General features: G+C 51.8%; 2 protein-coding genes across 4 annotated transcripts; both read left to right on the top strand.

The window, feature by feature from the left end:
* The first annotated feature begins 72 nt into the window (after positions 1 to 72).
* On the top strand, positions 73 to 4,954 carry Ndufa7 (NADH dehydrogenase (ubiquinone) 1 alpha subcomplex, 7, 14.5kDa). Of its 2 annotated transcripts, none has more exons than XM_013033544.1 (4): positions 73 to 159; positions 369 to 418; positions 3,407 to 3,556; positions 4,748 to 4,954. In XM_013033544.1, the coding sequence occupies exons 1-4, from the start codon at positions 109 to 111 to the stop codon at positions 4,836 to 4,838; spliced, it is 342 nt and encodes a 113-aa protein (XP_012888998.1). In that variant the 5' UTR covers positions 73 to 108; the 3' UTR covers positions 4,839 to 4,954. The 2 variants fall into 2 exon arrangements, with proteins under 2 accessions (XP_012888998.1, XP_012888997.1); XM_013033543.1 differs by having other exon boundaries at positions 4,742 to 4,954.
* A 3,483-nt stretch (positions 4,955 to 8,437) lies between these two features.
* Positions 8,438 to 14,235, top strand: Cd320 (CD320 molecule). 2 transcript variants are annotated; one of them, XM_013033552.1, is made up of 5 exons: positions 8,438 to 8,588; positions 12,857 to 12,982; positions 13,125 to 13,355; positions 13,524 to 13,685; positions 13,787 to 14,235. In XM_013033552.1, the coding sequence occupies exons 1-5, from the start codon at positions 8,462 to 8,464 to the stop codon at positions 13,927 to 13,929; spliced, it is 789 nt and encodes a 262-aa protein (XP_012889006.1). In that variant the 5' UTR covers positions 8,438 to 8,461; the 3' UTR covers positions 13,930 to 14,235. The 2 variants fall into 2 exon arrangements, with proteins under 2 accessions (XP_012889006.1, XP_012889005.1); XM_013033551.1 differs by having other exon boundaries at positions 13,500 to 13,685.
* The last annotated feature ends 944 nt before the right edge of the window (positions 14,236 to 15,179 follow it).

Here is a 15,179-nt window from a genome sequence, read left to right as displayed (position 1 = left end):
TACCGCGTGCTGGCCACGCCCACTTCCGTTCTCGCGACACTACGTGGGGAGTTTCCCAGAAATACCCGCGAGAGAGACGTCACGGGCGTCCTTCAGCGCAAGGGAGAGATGGCGTCTGCTACTACCATTATTCAGAGACTGAGGAACTGGGCGTCCGGGGTGCGCCGGGAGAGCAGGAGGGCATCGCTGGGGAGGTTGTGGGCTCCGTGGACCCCAAACCCACTCCCGCTCCCACTCTTCATCACTCACGTTAGCCGGACCCTTGCTCAAGCCCCCGTCTCCTCTCGTGGGGTGCCCTGCAAGCTGATACCCCGGCTCCTCTCGTGAGGTGCCTTGCAGGCTGAACCTCCTTTCTCCTTCTCCCACAGCAAAACCTGCAGGCGAAGCTGCAGCTGCGCTACCAGGAGATCGCCAAGCGGTGAGCAGGCCCCGCTCGCTGACACCTCCCCCCCCCGAAGTCCCTGCGCACCCCTAAACCGAGCCGGGTCCTTTAGATGCCTGGAGCACACTGGGCAGAGTTCCTTCCTCCAGCCATTTGCCAGGGGGTGGAGGCAAACATCTTCCTGAACTTTGTGGGAACCCACCCCTCGTTCATTCTGGGTTGTTGGAATAAGGAATTCTAAGTTAAGTGCTTTGTCCCCAAAACACAGATGGGGGGGAAAAAGAGTTAAATCTTGCCAACAGTCACTTCAAAACTAGAAACTGACAGCTAGGGGTTGAAACCAAAAGTGTCCTGAATTCAGCCGGATCCTAATAATAATTTTTCAGAAGGATTTTATTTTTATTTATTTATTTTGCCAGTCCTGGGCTTGAACTCGGAGCCTAGGCACTGGCCCTGAGTTTCTTTTGCTCAAGGCTAGGGTTCTACCACAGTGCCACTTCTGGCTTTCTCTGTGTATGTAGTACTGAGGAACTGACCCCAGAGCTCCATGCATGTTAGGCAAGCACTCTACCACTATGCCATACTCCCAGCCCTTTAGAAGGATTTTAGCATAACAGGACAAAATTAAGAGAAATGCTAGCTGGTTCTCATGCAGGAATTAAGCATTAAAGCTTCCTAGACTTTGTATTTATTTATTGCCAGTTCAGAGGTTTGAACTCAGGACCTGGGCACTCTCCTTGAGCTTCTTTTGCTCAAGGTTAGCACTCTACCACTTTAGCCACAGTGCCACATCCAGCTTTTTCTGTTTATGTGGTACTGAGGAGTCAAACCCAGGGCTTCATACATGCTAGGTAAGCATTCTACCACTAAGCCACATTACCAACCTTAGACTTTGTATTTTTAAAATAAGAAATACAACTGGGCACCCATACCTGTAATTCTAGCCACTCAGGAAGCTGAAATTTGAGAATCACAGTTCAAAGCCAGCTTGGGCTGACAAATTTGTGAGACCTTTTTTGTTCCCAATTAACCAGCAAAAAGCTGGACATTAACTAGGAGATAGCAAGGGGTGGGTGACATTGTCCAAACAGAAATGTACTTTTTTTGTTGCTGTTGTTGTTGTTGTTCTGGGGTTTTAATTCTGGGCCTGGGCGATTTCCCTGCTCTCTTAAGCAAGCACTCTACCACTTGAGCCACAGCACCACTTCTGGTTTTCTAGTAGTGTATTGGAGATCAGAGTCTCAGAGAGTTTCTTGCCCTGGCTGGCTTTGAACCATGATCCTTAGATCTCAGCCTCCAGAGTAGCTAGAATTACAGGCATGAGCAGAAATGTACTCTTTACGTGACTTATGTAACTCCTCTGTACGTAGCCTTTATATAATAGCAGTTTTTTAAAAAGCTGGAAGTTGAGTTGTGGCTTAAGTGGTAGACCATCAGCCTCGGGTGAAAAGGTCAAATGAGAGTGTGAGGCCATGAGTTCAAGCCCCAGTATAGGCACCCCAAAAAAACCCAAAACAATTCCACAATAGAAGAAGAATGGTAGTGAACACCTGAATATCAGTACTTAGTAGGTTGATACAAAAGGATTTACAAGCCAGTAGTGAGCTGGGAAGTTGGCTCAGTAGTAGAGTGCTTGCCTCGCATGCATGAGGCCCTGGGTTTGATTCCTCAGCACCACATAAGCAGAAAAAGCCGGAAGTGGCACTGTGGCTCTAGTGGTAGGGTGCTAGCCTTGAGCTGAAGAGCTGAGGGACAGCACTCAGGCCCAGAGTTCAGGCCCTATGACTGACAAAAAAAAAAAAAAAAGCCAGGGGCCGATGGCTCATACCTGTAATCCTAGCTACTCAGGAGGCTGAGATCTGAGAATCTTTTTTTTTTGGGGGGGGGTCCGGTCGTGGGGCCTGAACTCTGGGCCTGGGCACTGTCCCTCAGATCTTCAGTTCAAGGCTAGCGCTCTACCACTTGAGCCACAGCACCACTTCCGGCCTCAGACATGCAAGGCAAGTGCTCTACCATTGAGCCACCTTCCCAGGCCAGATCTGAGAATCTTGATTCAAAGCCAGCCCAGGACAAGAAAATCCATGACATGAGACTTTTATCTTCAGCAAACTACCAAAAAAAGTTGGAATTGGAGCTGTGTCTCCAAGTGATAGAGTGCTAGCCTTGAGCAAAAGAGCTCAGGGACAGTGCCCAGGCCCTGAGTTCAAGCCCCACAACCAACAATAAAATAAATTCAGATCTCTGATGTTTTCCCCACTTTTCTACTTTCTTCCTCTTTAGCTGGGAAGCTCCTCTTTTGTTTGGAGTTCATTATTTCCTTTTAAGGCTTCTGGCTTCTTATGAAGTTCAGCCCAGAATTGAGTCTAAATGGAGACTGAGCTTTGTTTCAGTCCATCTGGATGCAGGAAGTTTTGGGTTTTGGCATCCAATCTCTTGGTAGCAGGAAATGGAGACACCTGGCAAGGCTTCAAGGGCAAGGTATTCTTTGGGTAATAAGCCTTGATCCCAGCAGGTTCCTCAAAGAGTTCCTGAGATTAGAGCAAACTCAGGGCTTCTGAGTCTGGCCCTTGATATCAGAGCCAGCCAGGAAAACTCAAAGAGCAAGATGCAGTGTGGGGCTGCTATACAGGGATTTATAGACTAACTGCTGGATAAGGGTGTAGGGGGTGGTCACAGTCTGGTACTCTGGTCCCCTGGTTTCCTGAGTGTCTAGTGGGGACTGGCAGAGGTGAGGTTAGTTGCCCAGCTCAGCTGTGGATTGGGGGTGGGAATGTGTCTCCACCTGCTTCTGTTGTGAGAGCATCACAGTGTGCAAGCCCTGTGGACTTCACTGTTTAAGACTTGGGTCTGGGGGAACTTGGCTTTGTAACCTTTACATGTCCAGAGCAGAGTCTGCTACTCTTCCCCAAGCTCACATCTGTGATGGTATAACCAGGATGCCTGCAGTCTTTTACCCGTGCTCCTGGCTGTAGACGGTAAGAAGATTCCTTGGTTTGCTTCAGTACCCATGTTCTTTTTCCCCAGGACTCAGCCACCTCCCAAGCTCCCTGTGGGCCCCAGCCACAAGCTCTCCAACAATTACTACTGCACTCGTGATGGCCGCCGGGAAGTTGTGCCCCCGTCCATTGTCATGACCTCCCAAAAGGTGCTGGTGGCAGGCAAGACGGCAGCGAGGTGAGGAACTCCAGCAGCACCTATCCACAGCTGTGCATGGATCTATCATTGGCCCTTCCTCACCCCCTCCATCTTATCTATCAATCAACCAGGCATGGAGGTACACATATATAATCGCAGCACTTTCCAGGCTGAGCCAGACTGATCAAGAGTTCAAGACCAGCCTGGGCTTCAGTGAGACTCAGTCTCAAAAAAGAAAAAAAACATGAGGTGCTGGTGGCTTAAGCCTATAATCCTAGCTACTCAGGAGGCTGAGATCTGAGGATCATGGTTCAAAGCTAGTCTGGGCAGGAAAGTAAGTCCATGAGACTCTTTAATAAACTACTCAGAAAAAGCTGGAAGTAACTCCTTGGCTCCAGTGATAGAGCACTATCCATGAGCAAAAGAAGCTCAAAGACAGAGCCCAGGCCCAGAATCTGGTTGGGGCAAAGGATGAGGAGATTCAGAAAGAAGGCCAGGAAGGAGCAGAGGGCTGTAAACTGCCACCCAGCAGGTAACAGGGATAGCTGTGAAAGGCCTTGAGTAGGATGTTGAAGGTCTGATAAAATGTTCTGACACTTGCTAGATGCCGGTCACTCCTGCCTGTAATCCTAGCTACTCAGGAGGCTGAGATCTGAGGATCATAGTTAAAAGCCATCCCGGGCAGGAAAGTCCCCATGAGACTCTTAACCACCAGAAAACTGGAAGTGGAACTGTGGCTCAAGTGGTAGAATGCCAGCCTTGAGCTGAAGAGCTAAGGGACAGCACCCAGACCCGGAGTTCAAGCCCTGCAACCGACAAAAGAAAAAAGAAAAATTCTGACACTGCAGGAGTGTTGGAGTGTTGGTGGCTCATACCTATAATCCTAGCTATTCAGGAGCCTGAGATCTAAGGATCTCAGTTCAGTGCTAGGGTGGGGAGGGGAAGCAGAGAAATCCATAAGACTATTATCTCATATTAACCAGCAAAAAGCCAGCCGTGGAGGTATGGCTGAAGTGATAGAGCATCAGCCTTTGCAAAGAAACCAAGTAAGAGTGTGAGATCCTGAGTTCAAGCCCTAGTACCAGCGAGAGAGTGGGGGAGGGGGGAAGAGAGAGAGAAAGAGTTCTGACCATAACTTGAAACTTTGAGAGAGACAAATAGGGCAGAGGTTCTGTTGGTTTTGCACTGTTCTTTGGAAACCTACCCTAACACAAGTCTGTCTTTTTCCAGCTCAGAGGTTGAAGCCACAGAGAAGAAGGCCATAACGCCTGCTCCTCCTATGAAGAGGTGGGAGTTATCCAAGGATCAGCCTTACCTGTGACTTTGCCCCAGGCCCCCTGGCCATGGCCCCAGGGCCACCTGACTGCTTTACCTCCCTGGATTTTCTCTGGGGAGAATGTGACCTAATTTATAACAAATACATGTGACTATATCACTTCTGGTTTGTTTGTTTTAATAGCAGATGGGGACAGGTTCCCTCTACCTCCATGTGCCATCATGCCTGGCCTCCTATTTTTTTTCTTTTATTTTTTTTTTTTCCCCTGACAGTCCTGGGGCTTGAACTCAGGGTCTGAGCACTGTCCCTGAGCTTCTAGTGCTCTACCACTTCTGGCTTTTTCTTTCTTTTTTTTTGTTGGTCATGGGGCTTGAACTCGGCCTGGGCGTTGTCCTACAGCTCTTCTGCTCAAGTCTAGCACTCTATCACTTGAGCCACGTTGCCACTTCCGGTTTTCTGAGTGGTTTATTGGAGATAAGAGTCTCCCAGAGGGCTGGGAAGGTGGCTCAGTGGTAAAAGTGCTTCCCTTGCATTCATGAGGCCCTGGGTTCAATTCCTCAGTACCACATAAGCAGAAAAAGCTGGAAGTGGCCCTTTGGCTCAAGTGGTAGAATGCTAGCCTTGAGCTGAAGAGCTGAGGGACAGTGCCCAGGCCCAGAGTTCAAGCCACCTGACCAACCAAAAAATAAACATTTTAATGTTTTGTGGTGAAGCATGAGGCTGGATGTGGTGATTCACAGCTATAATCCCAGCTATTCTGGAAGTGCAGATAGGAAAATGGAAGGTCAGGGCCAGTCTAAACCACAGTATACACATGCACACACACACATACACAATCACAAAATGAGTTGGGAGGATCCTATCAAGTCGGGTGGTATATGCCTGTAATTCCAGATAACTCAGAAGGCAAAAGTAGCAAGATCAGGGATCCAAATCTGGGCTGGGAAAAGTGTGAGATTCTTTGGAAAAAATAAACTAAAGTAAAAAGGGCTGGGGGCAGTTTTGTGAGGCCCTAGGTTCAAACCCCTGTACTACCAAATAAAACTAATGCGAAGTATAGCATCAATCTTCAAATAAATCATTTCTGAGAAAAGATAGACTCCTGAATACAGCCTCCAGGGAAACAGGCAAACACTTAGCCTCTTGTGGGAGAGCAGTGACATGTCTGAGGCCCTGCTGGAAATCAGATTCCTGGCTTCTGACTTTTTTTGTTGTTGCTGTTGGTTGTGGAGCTTGAACTCAGGTCTGGACACTGTCCCTGAGCTCTTCAGCTCAAGACAAGTCAAGTGCTCTACCACTAGAGCCACAGTGACACTTCTGGTTTTTTGGTGGTTAATTGGAGATAAGAGTCTCATGGACTTTCCTGCCTGGGCTGGTTTAGAACTGCAATCCTCAGATCTCAGCCTTCTGAGTAGCTAGGATTACAGGTGTGAGCCAAGGGCGCCTGGCTGGTGACATATTTTCAAGAGGAAAACCAAGCCAGTGCCAACTGAGAACTGAGGATCAAGTTCAAAGCCAGCCAGGGCAGGGAAGTCTGTGAGACTTCTCCCCCATTAACCATCAAAAAGCGGGGAAGTGGCTAGGTACTGGTGGCTCACACCTGTAATCTTAGTCACTGTTCAATACCAGCCTGAGCAGGAAAGTTATTAGATTCTTTGTTTATTTTACCAGTCCTGGGGCTTGAACTCCAGGCCTGAGCACTGTCCCTGAGCTTTTTTGCTCAAGGCTAGCACTCTACCACTTGAGTCACAGAGCCACTTCTGGCTTTTTCTGTTTTGTAGTGCTGAGGAATTGAACCCAGGACTTTGTGAATGCTAGACAAGAACTCTAGCACTAAGCCACATTCCCAGCCCCAGTCCATTAGATTCTTTTTTTTTTCTTTTGCCGGTTGTGGGGGCCTAAACTCGGCTTGGGCACTGTCCCTCAGCTCTTCAGCTCAAGGTGAGCACTCTACCACTTGAGCCACAGCACCACTTCTGGCTTTTTCTGTTTATGAGGTGCTGAGCACCAGGGCCTCATGTATGCAAGGCAAGCACTCTAACACTGAGCCACCTTCCCAGCCCTCCATTAGATTCTTATCTCCAATTAACCACTAAAGAGCTGGAAGTGGTGCTGTGGCTCAATTGGTAAGAGTGCTAGGCTTGAGGAGGAAAAAAAAATCTTCAATGACAGTGGCTGGGCCTTGAATTTAAGCCCCAGGACTGGCATACATGCACAAAATAAAATAGCTGGAAGTGGGGTTGGGAAGGTAGCTCAGTGGTAGAGTGCTTGCCTTGCATACATGAGGTACTGGGTTCGAATCCTCAGCAACACATAAGCAGAAAAACCCAGAAGTGGTGCTGTGGCTCAAGCAGTAGAGTGCTAGCCTTGAACTGAAGAGCTGAGGGCCAGTGCCCAGGCCCAGAGTTCGGGTCCCATGACCACCCCCCCAAAAAAAATAGCTGGACTTTGGCATATGCCTCAAGTGGTAGAGTGCTAGCCTTGAGCAAAAAACCCATGGGGCAGCACCCAGGCCCTAAGTTCAAGCCTCAGTCCTGGCATCAAACAAGAACAAAAAAGGAAAACCCTAGCCATCTTAAAATGCTTACTTTGTACTAGTGGGAAGCCCTCAGGGTTATCCTTGTGTCTTTCCTCTCTAGACAGATGAGACACATGAAGCCCACTCTGTGGGTTGAGAGAGAAGAGGATGATGTGAAATGATAGTGAGAGATGGCATCCAGGTGGAAGGATCAGGTGGGCAGAACAGAGGTTAGGACACAGTGATGATCAACACCACATCACAACCCTCTTGGAACTTAGAGTGGAGAATCAAATAATAAACCAAAATAAAATAAGCACCAAAGCAAAAGGAGGAGAGAACGAGGCACCTGGCTGCCTTTCGTCTGTGTGTCTGTGTGCTGTTTCCTATGCTTAAACTCAGGCTGGCATTCTACCACGTGAGCCACAGCTCCACTTCCAACTTTTTGGGTGGTTGTTAATTGAAAAGATTCTCATGAACTATGAACTTTCCTGTTCTGGCTGGCTTTGAACCATACTTCTAAGATGTCAGCCTCCTGAGTAGCTAGGATTACAGGCTTGAGCCACAGGTGTCCCAGCTGGCTGCCACATTAAATCATCAGACAGCAATATTTGCGACCTCGTACACATGGAATGAGAAGTGGTATGGGACACAGAGTAGTTCATCAAAATTTCTGTAAGTTTCTGATTTCAAGTAAACACTATTAACCAGCAAGGAGCTCAAATTTTTCCTTCCTTCCTTCGTTCTTTTACTTTTACTTTGCTTTTTGCCAGCCCTAGGCTTGAACCCTGGGCCTGGGCACTGTCCCTGAGCTTTTGAGCTCAAGGATAGAGCCTTGAACCGCACTTCCACTTGTGGGTTTTTGTGGTTAATTGGAGAGTCTCTTGGACTTTTCTGCCCAGACTGGTTTAGAACAAGGATCTTCACATCTCAGCAGCCTGAGTAGCAAGGATTACAGGCCCAGGGCGGCTTAGCAAAGACCCTCGCACTCTGATATTTACGGTAGGCGCAGCCGCGGGCGCCACACGAGCAGAGGACCTCGAGCCACGCCCCCTCTCTGATCCTGCGCGTGCGTAGAACTACAAGCGGGGCCGGCCGGTACTTTGTGGGTGGTTGGCGGCACGGCTGGGGCGGTGCGGCTAGCGGCTGGATGGCGCGGGGCGGAGAACGACGGACGGTGGCTCTTGGCCTAGTGCTGCGGTTGCTGCTTGGCTTCGGACTAGGCCTAGAAGCCGCCCCAACTTCGGTCAGGACCCAGACTCCAATCCAGGCCCCAGGTGAGTTAAGTCCCCGCGTAGCCCGCCGCAGCCCCTCTAGCCGCTCCGCCCCGCCCTGTGCGCGCCGGGAACGCCTTGCCATTGGCTGCGGCGCTTGTCCGTCTCGGGGCACTCCCCCTGCACGTGGGGTTGGAATTCTCGCGCCGCGAACCTGCGAGCCTTGAATCTTGGGGGGCGACCCCAGTCGTTAACTACCCCGCGCACCCCCACCACACACACTCCTGCCCTACACTGCCGTGACCCCCACTGTCACCTCCAGGCCGCCCTTGAGCGCAGCGCGGGGTGGACCGGGCTGGTGGTAGGCACCGCGTAGCCCGACCTCCAACCGCGCAGGGCGGCTGGTCGGTCACCAGGCGCCTCCCCGCTGCAGGTGCGCCTTCCAAACCAAAAAAAAAAAAGAAAGACAATCCCTTCGCCCCTCTTCCCGAGGCCTTGCGGCTGGTTTCTTGAGCAACTTAACTCTCCCAGATTCTCCTTGGCTTTCTGCCTTACAGAACGAAAGGGCTTCTTTTTAATCCCAGCTACCCCAGGCCCTTGAGTGGGTTCCCTCTCCACCCCCGCCCCAACTTCACAAGTTAAAATTGACCCATGTCGGGGGACACGTTCACCCTGACCCAAGTTGTAGTGACTTCAGTCTCCCCCTCCCCCCCTTTTTTTTGGCGGGACTAGGAATTGAGCTGAGAGCCTCGCGCTTACTAGAAACCAGGCGTTCTACCGCTCGATCCACGCTTCCAACCTCCTTCTCCACTGGTTGTTTTCGAGGTGGGGGGGGTCTCGATTTATGCCTGGCCTGGAATCCATCTTCTGCTTCTCATGGCTCTGGGGATGACTGGTGGACTGCGGTCCAGCCATTGTGTTTCCCCCATAGCTGGGAGAACAGTTGTGTACCACTGTGCCCAGCCATTGGTTGAGATGGGGTCTCCTGGACTTTTATACTCAGGCTGGTCTCCATCCACGATTTCCTGATTTCTGCTTGTCAAGTAGCTGGGATTACAGGCTTGAATCCCACCAACTGGCCCTCTTGCCTTTTTAAACTGGGAGTCATCCCTAAAGTCCCTGGATTTTTAAATTAAGTGTTCCTGGATCTTCCAGTGAAGATGATTTCTTTGTTTTGTGGTGGTCTTGGGGCTTGAATGCAGGGCTTGCACACTGTCTCTGAGCTTTTTTGCTCAAACCTAGCGCTCTACCACTTGAACCACAGCTCCACTTCTGGGTTTTTGGTGGCTAATTGGAGATAATTGGCTAATTGGGGAGTGGAGCCAATATAGACTTTCCTCCAGGCTGGCTTTAAAGTGTGATCCTTAGGGGCTGGGAAGGTGGCTCAGTGGTAGAGTGCTTGCCTTGCATGCCTGAGGCCCTGGGTTCGATTCCTCAGCACCACATAAGCAAAAAGAAAAAAGCCGGAAGTGGCGCTATGGCTCAAGTGGTAGAGCGCTAGCCTTGAGCTGAATTGCTGAGGGACACCACCCAGGCCCAGAGTTCAGGCCCCACGACTGGACCCCCAAAAAAATAAATAAATAAACTGTGATCCTTAGATCTCAGCCTCCTGAGTAGCTGGAATTATAAGAACTATCAGCTCCTGGCCAAGGTTGCAATCATTTTAACCAAGCATAGAGCTCTACATACAGAGTAGGAACTCTGATGTAACCTGTTTTCCAGGCACTGCCCTGGGTAGGGGCATGAGGTCACAGCCCTGACCTGTATTCATTGTGCAGTTTATGGTTAGACTTGTTCTGTTTTTTGTTTTGTTTTTGAGACAGGGTCTCCCTAGGTCATCCAGGGTATCCTTGAATCTTGATCTTCCTGCCTTAGCCTTCTGAGTGCTGAGATTACAGGCATATACCACCACACCCAATGTTGTACTGGTTTAAGGGACCATTATATAAATAGGAGGGAGAGGTTTGTGGGGTTTTAGTGTACCTAGTTTACAAATGAAGAGATAGGCTGTGAGGGTCTATGCTGCTCTCTGAAATGCTACAGAGGCACACACACTTAAAAAGGCCAGGGTGGGAAGATCCACAGGTGTCAGGGTGTGAGTTATTGTGCTAGGAAAGGCAAAGGCTGCACTCCTGGAGGCTGCCAGACCCCTGGGGGCAGGGAAGGAAGCCAGCTCTGGCTGTCTCCAGCTCTTCCGGGCTCTGCAGAGCTCCGGGGCAGTGTGATCTGCAGGTATAGTTAGGCTGCTAGGCCTGAGAAGAGGACTGGCTGTGGGGACAGTGGGGTGTGGACAGCTCAGGGTCCAGGCCCCAGTTGTGCCCCACCAGGTCAGCACACAGACCCAGCTCTCCCTGTCCAGAGTCCAGGAAGGCCCAGGTCTCATCTGACTCAGCTCAGACCCTCTGATCTGCTGTCCTGCCAGCGTAGCACAGCCCTGGGCTGGATCATGAAGTCGCAGTCCTGACCTTCCCCATCAAGTCAGTGGGAGGGCGGATATTACCCCTGTTTTCAGTGAGGGAGGTAGAGCCTCCTGCATCTCTTACGAGGGACAGCAGGCTCCTCCCTGAAGCCAGCTGGATCTAGAGGCTGTGGAAGAAATCCCAAATGTAGAGTTGGGGGAGGGAAGCCCCTTCTAGGCAGGGGTAGACAGGGAAGGTGGAAATGAGTGAGGTGAGGGCCGGGCTTGAGGAGGAAGGCTGCGGGAGGATGGTGGGGAGCACAGGGCGGTGACTCAGGTCTCTGCTGTTGGGCTCTAGTGGATGTCAGGTCTTGGGGGCCTGATGAGGCAGGTGGCACATTCAGGTCATGGAAAGTGGTCAGACCTGGGAAGAGTTGTGGTTAGGTAACAGGACTTGGTGACTGAGCAGTCTCTCTACCCAGGACCTCAGTTTCCCCTTTGCCAAGCAGCTGGGATAGAATATGGCCTGTTGACCATAAACCCATCCCAGAACACTTTGGGGATGGTCCCTTCCCCCACTTTATTTTTTTGATTCTTGACAGGGTTTTGTGTTTTGGTCAACAGCTAGGCTAGACCTCAGTCTTCCCACCTACAGCTCCTGCATAGCTGGGATTACACACATCACCGGGCCCAGCTTTTTGACTGAGATGAGTCTCACTAACTTTTTAGCCTGGGCTGGACTTGAACTAGATCCTTTAGCTCTCTGCCTCCAAATTAGCCGGGATTACAGGGTGAGTCACCACATTTGGCCCTACTCCAGTCTGTTTAGCCATGGACTTGCAGGATGCCAGAATGGGCCATCTGGTTCGAGTCTCTAGGGTCGTGGAAACCTGTCTTGGGACACCCAACTCTGTCCTAGCTTTGTGGCTCTCTCCTTTTGTGTCTTTTACAGACTGGAGAGTGTAGCCATCCTACCCAGCAGATGTCCTTGTAAGGCTGTGGACTTCTGCATTCAGCAAAGGATGGTTACCAGTGTCAGTGTGCCACCTGGGACCTAGCTTGGCCAGGACCACAGCCTTTTTTTTTTTTTTTTTGCTGCTCCTGGGACTTGAACTCGGGGCTTGGGAGCTATCCCTGAGCCTCTTTGTGCTCAAGGCTACTGCTCTATGCTAATGCTCTACCACTTGAGCCACAGAGCCACTTCCAGCTTTTTCTGAGTAGTTCATTGGAGATAAAAGTCTCATGGAACCAGGAGCTGGTGACCGATGCCTGTAATCCTAGTTACTTAGGAGGCTGAGATGTGAGGATCATGGTTCAAATCCAGCCCAGGCACAAAAGTCCGTGCAACCTTTTTTTTTTTTTTTTTGCCAGTTGTGGGGCTTGAACTCAGGGCTTGGGCACTATCCATGAGCTTCTTTTGCCAAATGCTAACACTCTACCACTTGAGCCACAGCTCCACTTCTACCTTTTTCTGTTTATATGGTACTGAGGAATTGAACCCAGGGCTTCATGCATGCTAGGCAAGCTCTTTACCACTAAGTCACATTCCCAGCCTCCATGAGACTCTTACTCCAGTTAACCACCAAAAAACTGGAAGTGGTGCTGTGGCTCATATGGTAGAGCACTAGCCTTGAGCTGAAGAGCTCAGGGACAGCGCCCAGGTCCAGGCCCAGAGTTCAAGCCCTTGACCAAGGAAGGAAAGAAGGAAGGAAGGAAGGGAGGGAGGGAAGGAGGGAAAAGAAAGAAAGGAAGGAAGGGAGAGAGAGAAAGGAAGGAAGGAAGGAAAAAAAGGAAAGAAAGAAAGAAAACGTGGCATGGACTTTGCTGCCTAGGCCAGCTTCAAACTGTGATCCTCAGGTCTCAGCTAAGATTACAGGCATGAGCCACCAGCGCCGGCACTTAGGCCTTCCATGCGTCGCTGCGCCTCTCGCAGGTCTCGGCAGCGGCTCATGCCCGTCCACCAGCTTCCAGTGCGGTACCAATGGCTACTGCGTGCCCCTCACCTGGCGCTGCGACGGGGACCGCGACTGCGCAGATGGCAGTGATGAGGAGGAGTGCAGTGAGTGGCACCGGGGCGGGACTTCCGGGGGCGGAGTGCCAGGAGTGGGCGGGGCCTGAGGTGGGATTTTGTGGGGCTCAGGGGGTGGGCTGGAGGACCACCGGGTTTTCCCGGGCAGGTGTTGACTGGTCCTGTGCCCCAGGGATCGAGCCGTGTGCCCAGGATGGACACTGCCCACCCCCCTCTGCCCTCCCGTGTTCCTGTGACAACCTCAGTGGGTGCCCCGGTGGCATCAGGGCCCCGCACAACTGCAGCCAGGGGCTGTGCCGAGAGGACGAGCGGCGCTGCGCGGCGACCGAGGCCTGCGTCCCTCACACGTGGCTCTGTGACGGCCACCCTGACTGCCCCGACGCCAGTGACGAGCTGGGCTGCGGTGCGTACCTGGGTGCGGGCCGGCTGGCAGGTCTGTACCCCTGGAGGGTGGTGAGATGTCCCTCCTCGGCAGAGATGCACCCAGGATGGGTTGTCGAGCCCCAGGGCTTCCCTGGACCCCACGCGTGTCCCTCCTGTCCTTCAGTACCTACTGCCTGGCTCATTGCAGAAACCAGCCTGGACACCAATGAGACCTTCCAGGAAGGGAGTACCACTCCTGTGGCAACACCTGTTACCCTGGAGAGCATCACCTCCCTCCAGAATACTACAGCCACCCTTACAGGGAACCAGGCTGGAAGCCCCAGTGCCTACAGGGTTGTTGTGGCTGCTGGTAAGACAGACAGACTCCCTGTCGAGGGCTGGGGGCAGGCCAGCAGCAGAGGGCTTCTGTCTCCTCGGCTTCACTCTATGTCTGTCTGTCTGTCTCCCCAGGGGTGCTGAGTGCCATCCTAGTGGCTGCCACCCTCCTCCTCCTGTTCCGCCTCCGAGCCCGGGGGCGCCTGCCCCCCATGCGGTTGCTGGTAGCTGTGAAGGAGTCCTTGCTGCTGTCAGAACGGAAGACCTCACAGCTCTGAGCGCTGCCCGCCGCCCGGGCTGGCAGCCAAGAGGACACACGGGCCATTGTTTGCTGCCGTCTGGGCCCTCAGAGGCCTGGACTCTTCCGCCACCAAGAGCCTTGAACCTGAGCTCCTCCAGATGTGGCCCTGTGGCTGGGGGTCCTCACGCTCCTCTCCTTGGATGCAGGGAACCTGGATGGACAACAGGCAGGACCACAGCCAAGCTGAGGGGCTGGTCCTGAGCTGCTCCCAGACTGTTGGACAGTTTTGTTTAGACACTCCTGCCACCCCATCACAGCGGGGAGGGGGCGGGCAATTAAAGTTCCTTCACATTTCTACCTGCCCATGGGCCTCTGTCTCCGCTTACCTGGGCAGCCTGGGGGCGCTGCTGTCCCCCTCCTTCCAGAGATGACGGGACTCAAGGATCTGATCCTGGCTCCTCCCAGCCACCTTGCTTCTGGGAGAACCGAAGTGAGGCCGGATGGCGAGGTGGTCAGTATTAACAACAGCTTTAATGGAAGAAGGGTTTGGGTGGTGTCTCCCTCATCCCTGAGTTGGGGGACCCCCCCCCAATTCAGCCTGGGTTCCTCCCTGGGAAATGGAAACTGGACTGGCCTGTGCTCTAGATTGTTTTGAATTGTAGGATTAGGCTAGGCATGGTGGTGCACAGCTGTAATCCGAGCTACAGTGGAGGCGGAGATCTGGAAGATTGATCGCTAGTTACCCCTCAGTAAAAAGCTGTGTGTAGCCGGGCACTGGTGGCTCATGCCTGTAATCCTAGCTACTCAGGAGACTGAGAATCTGAGGATCACGGCTCAAAGCCAGCCCAGGCAGGAAACTGAAACTCTTTATCTCCAATAAACCACCAGAAAAAAGAACAGGAAGTGGCACTGTGGCTCAAGTGGTAGAGTGCTAGCTTTGATCTGAAGAGCTGAGGGACAGCACCCAGCCCAGAGTTCAGACCTCATGACCCCCCCAAAAAAAACAGCTGTGTGTAATGGCGTGTGCTTGTCATCCCAGCTCTGCAGGAAGCATAAATAGGTGTATTGCAGTCCAGACTCACCCAGTTGTAACTAACTGTGAGACCCTATCTTAAAAAGAAAATAGAGGGGCTAGGAAAGTGGTAGAGCGCTTGCCTTGCATGCCTGAGGCCCTGGGTTCCATTCCTTAGCACCACATAAGCAAAAAGAAAAAAGCCGGAAGTGGTGCTGTGGCTCAAGTGGTAGAGTGCTAGCTTTGAGGTGAAGAGCTGAGGGACAGCACCCAGG

This window comes from Dipodomys ordii, unplaced genomic scaffold, assembly GCF_000151885.1.
Source record: "Dipodomys ordii isolate 6190 unplaced genomic scaffold, Dord_2.0 Scaffold171, whole genome shotgun sequence".
NCBI lineage: Eukaryota > Metazoa > Chordata > Mammalia > Rodentia > Heteromyidae > Dipodomys > Dipodomys ordii.
This window is presented reverse-complemented; position numbering and strand designations above follow the sequence as displayed.

Bases quoted from the DNA above. Each gene is read 5' to 3' on its own strand.
- Ndufa7 (XM_013033543.1), top strand. From the start codon at position 109: ATGGCGTCTGCTACTACCATTATTCAGAGACTGAGGAACTGGGCGTCC. The intron at 160-368 runs GTGCGCCGGGAG...CTTCTCCCACAG, and splicing joins TGAGGAACTGGGCGTCCGGG to CAAAACCTGCAGGCGAAGCT. The intron at 419-3,406 runs GTGAGCAGGCCC...CTTTTTCCCCAG, and splicing joins TACCAGGAGATCGCCAAGCG to GACTCAGCCACCTCCCAAGC.
- Cd320 (XM_013033551.1), top strand. From the start codon at position 8,462: ATGGCGCGGGGCGGAGAACGACGGACGGTGGCTCTTGGCCTAGTGCTG. The intron at 12,983-13,124 runs GTGAGTGGCACC...CCTGTGCCCCAG, and splicing joins CAGTGATGAGGAGGAGTGCA to GGATCGAGCCGTGTGCCCAG. The intron at 13,686-13,786 runs GTAAGACAGACA...CTGTCTCCCCAG, and splicing joins CAGGGTTGTTGTGGCTGCTG to GGGTGCTGAGTGCCATCCTA.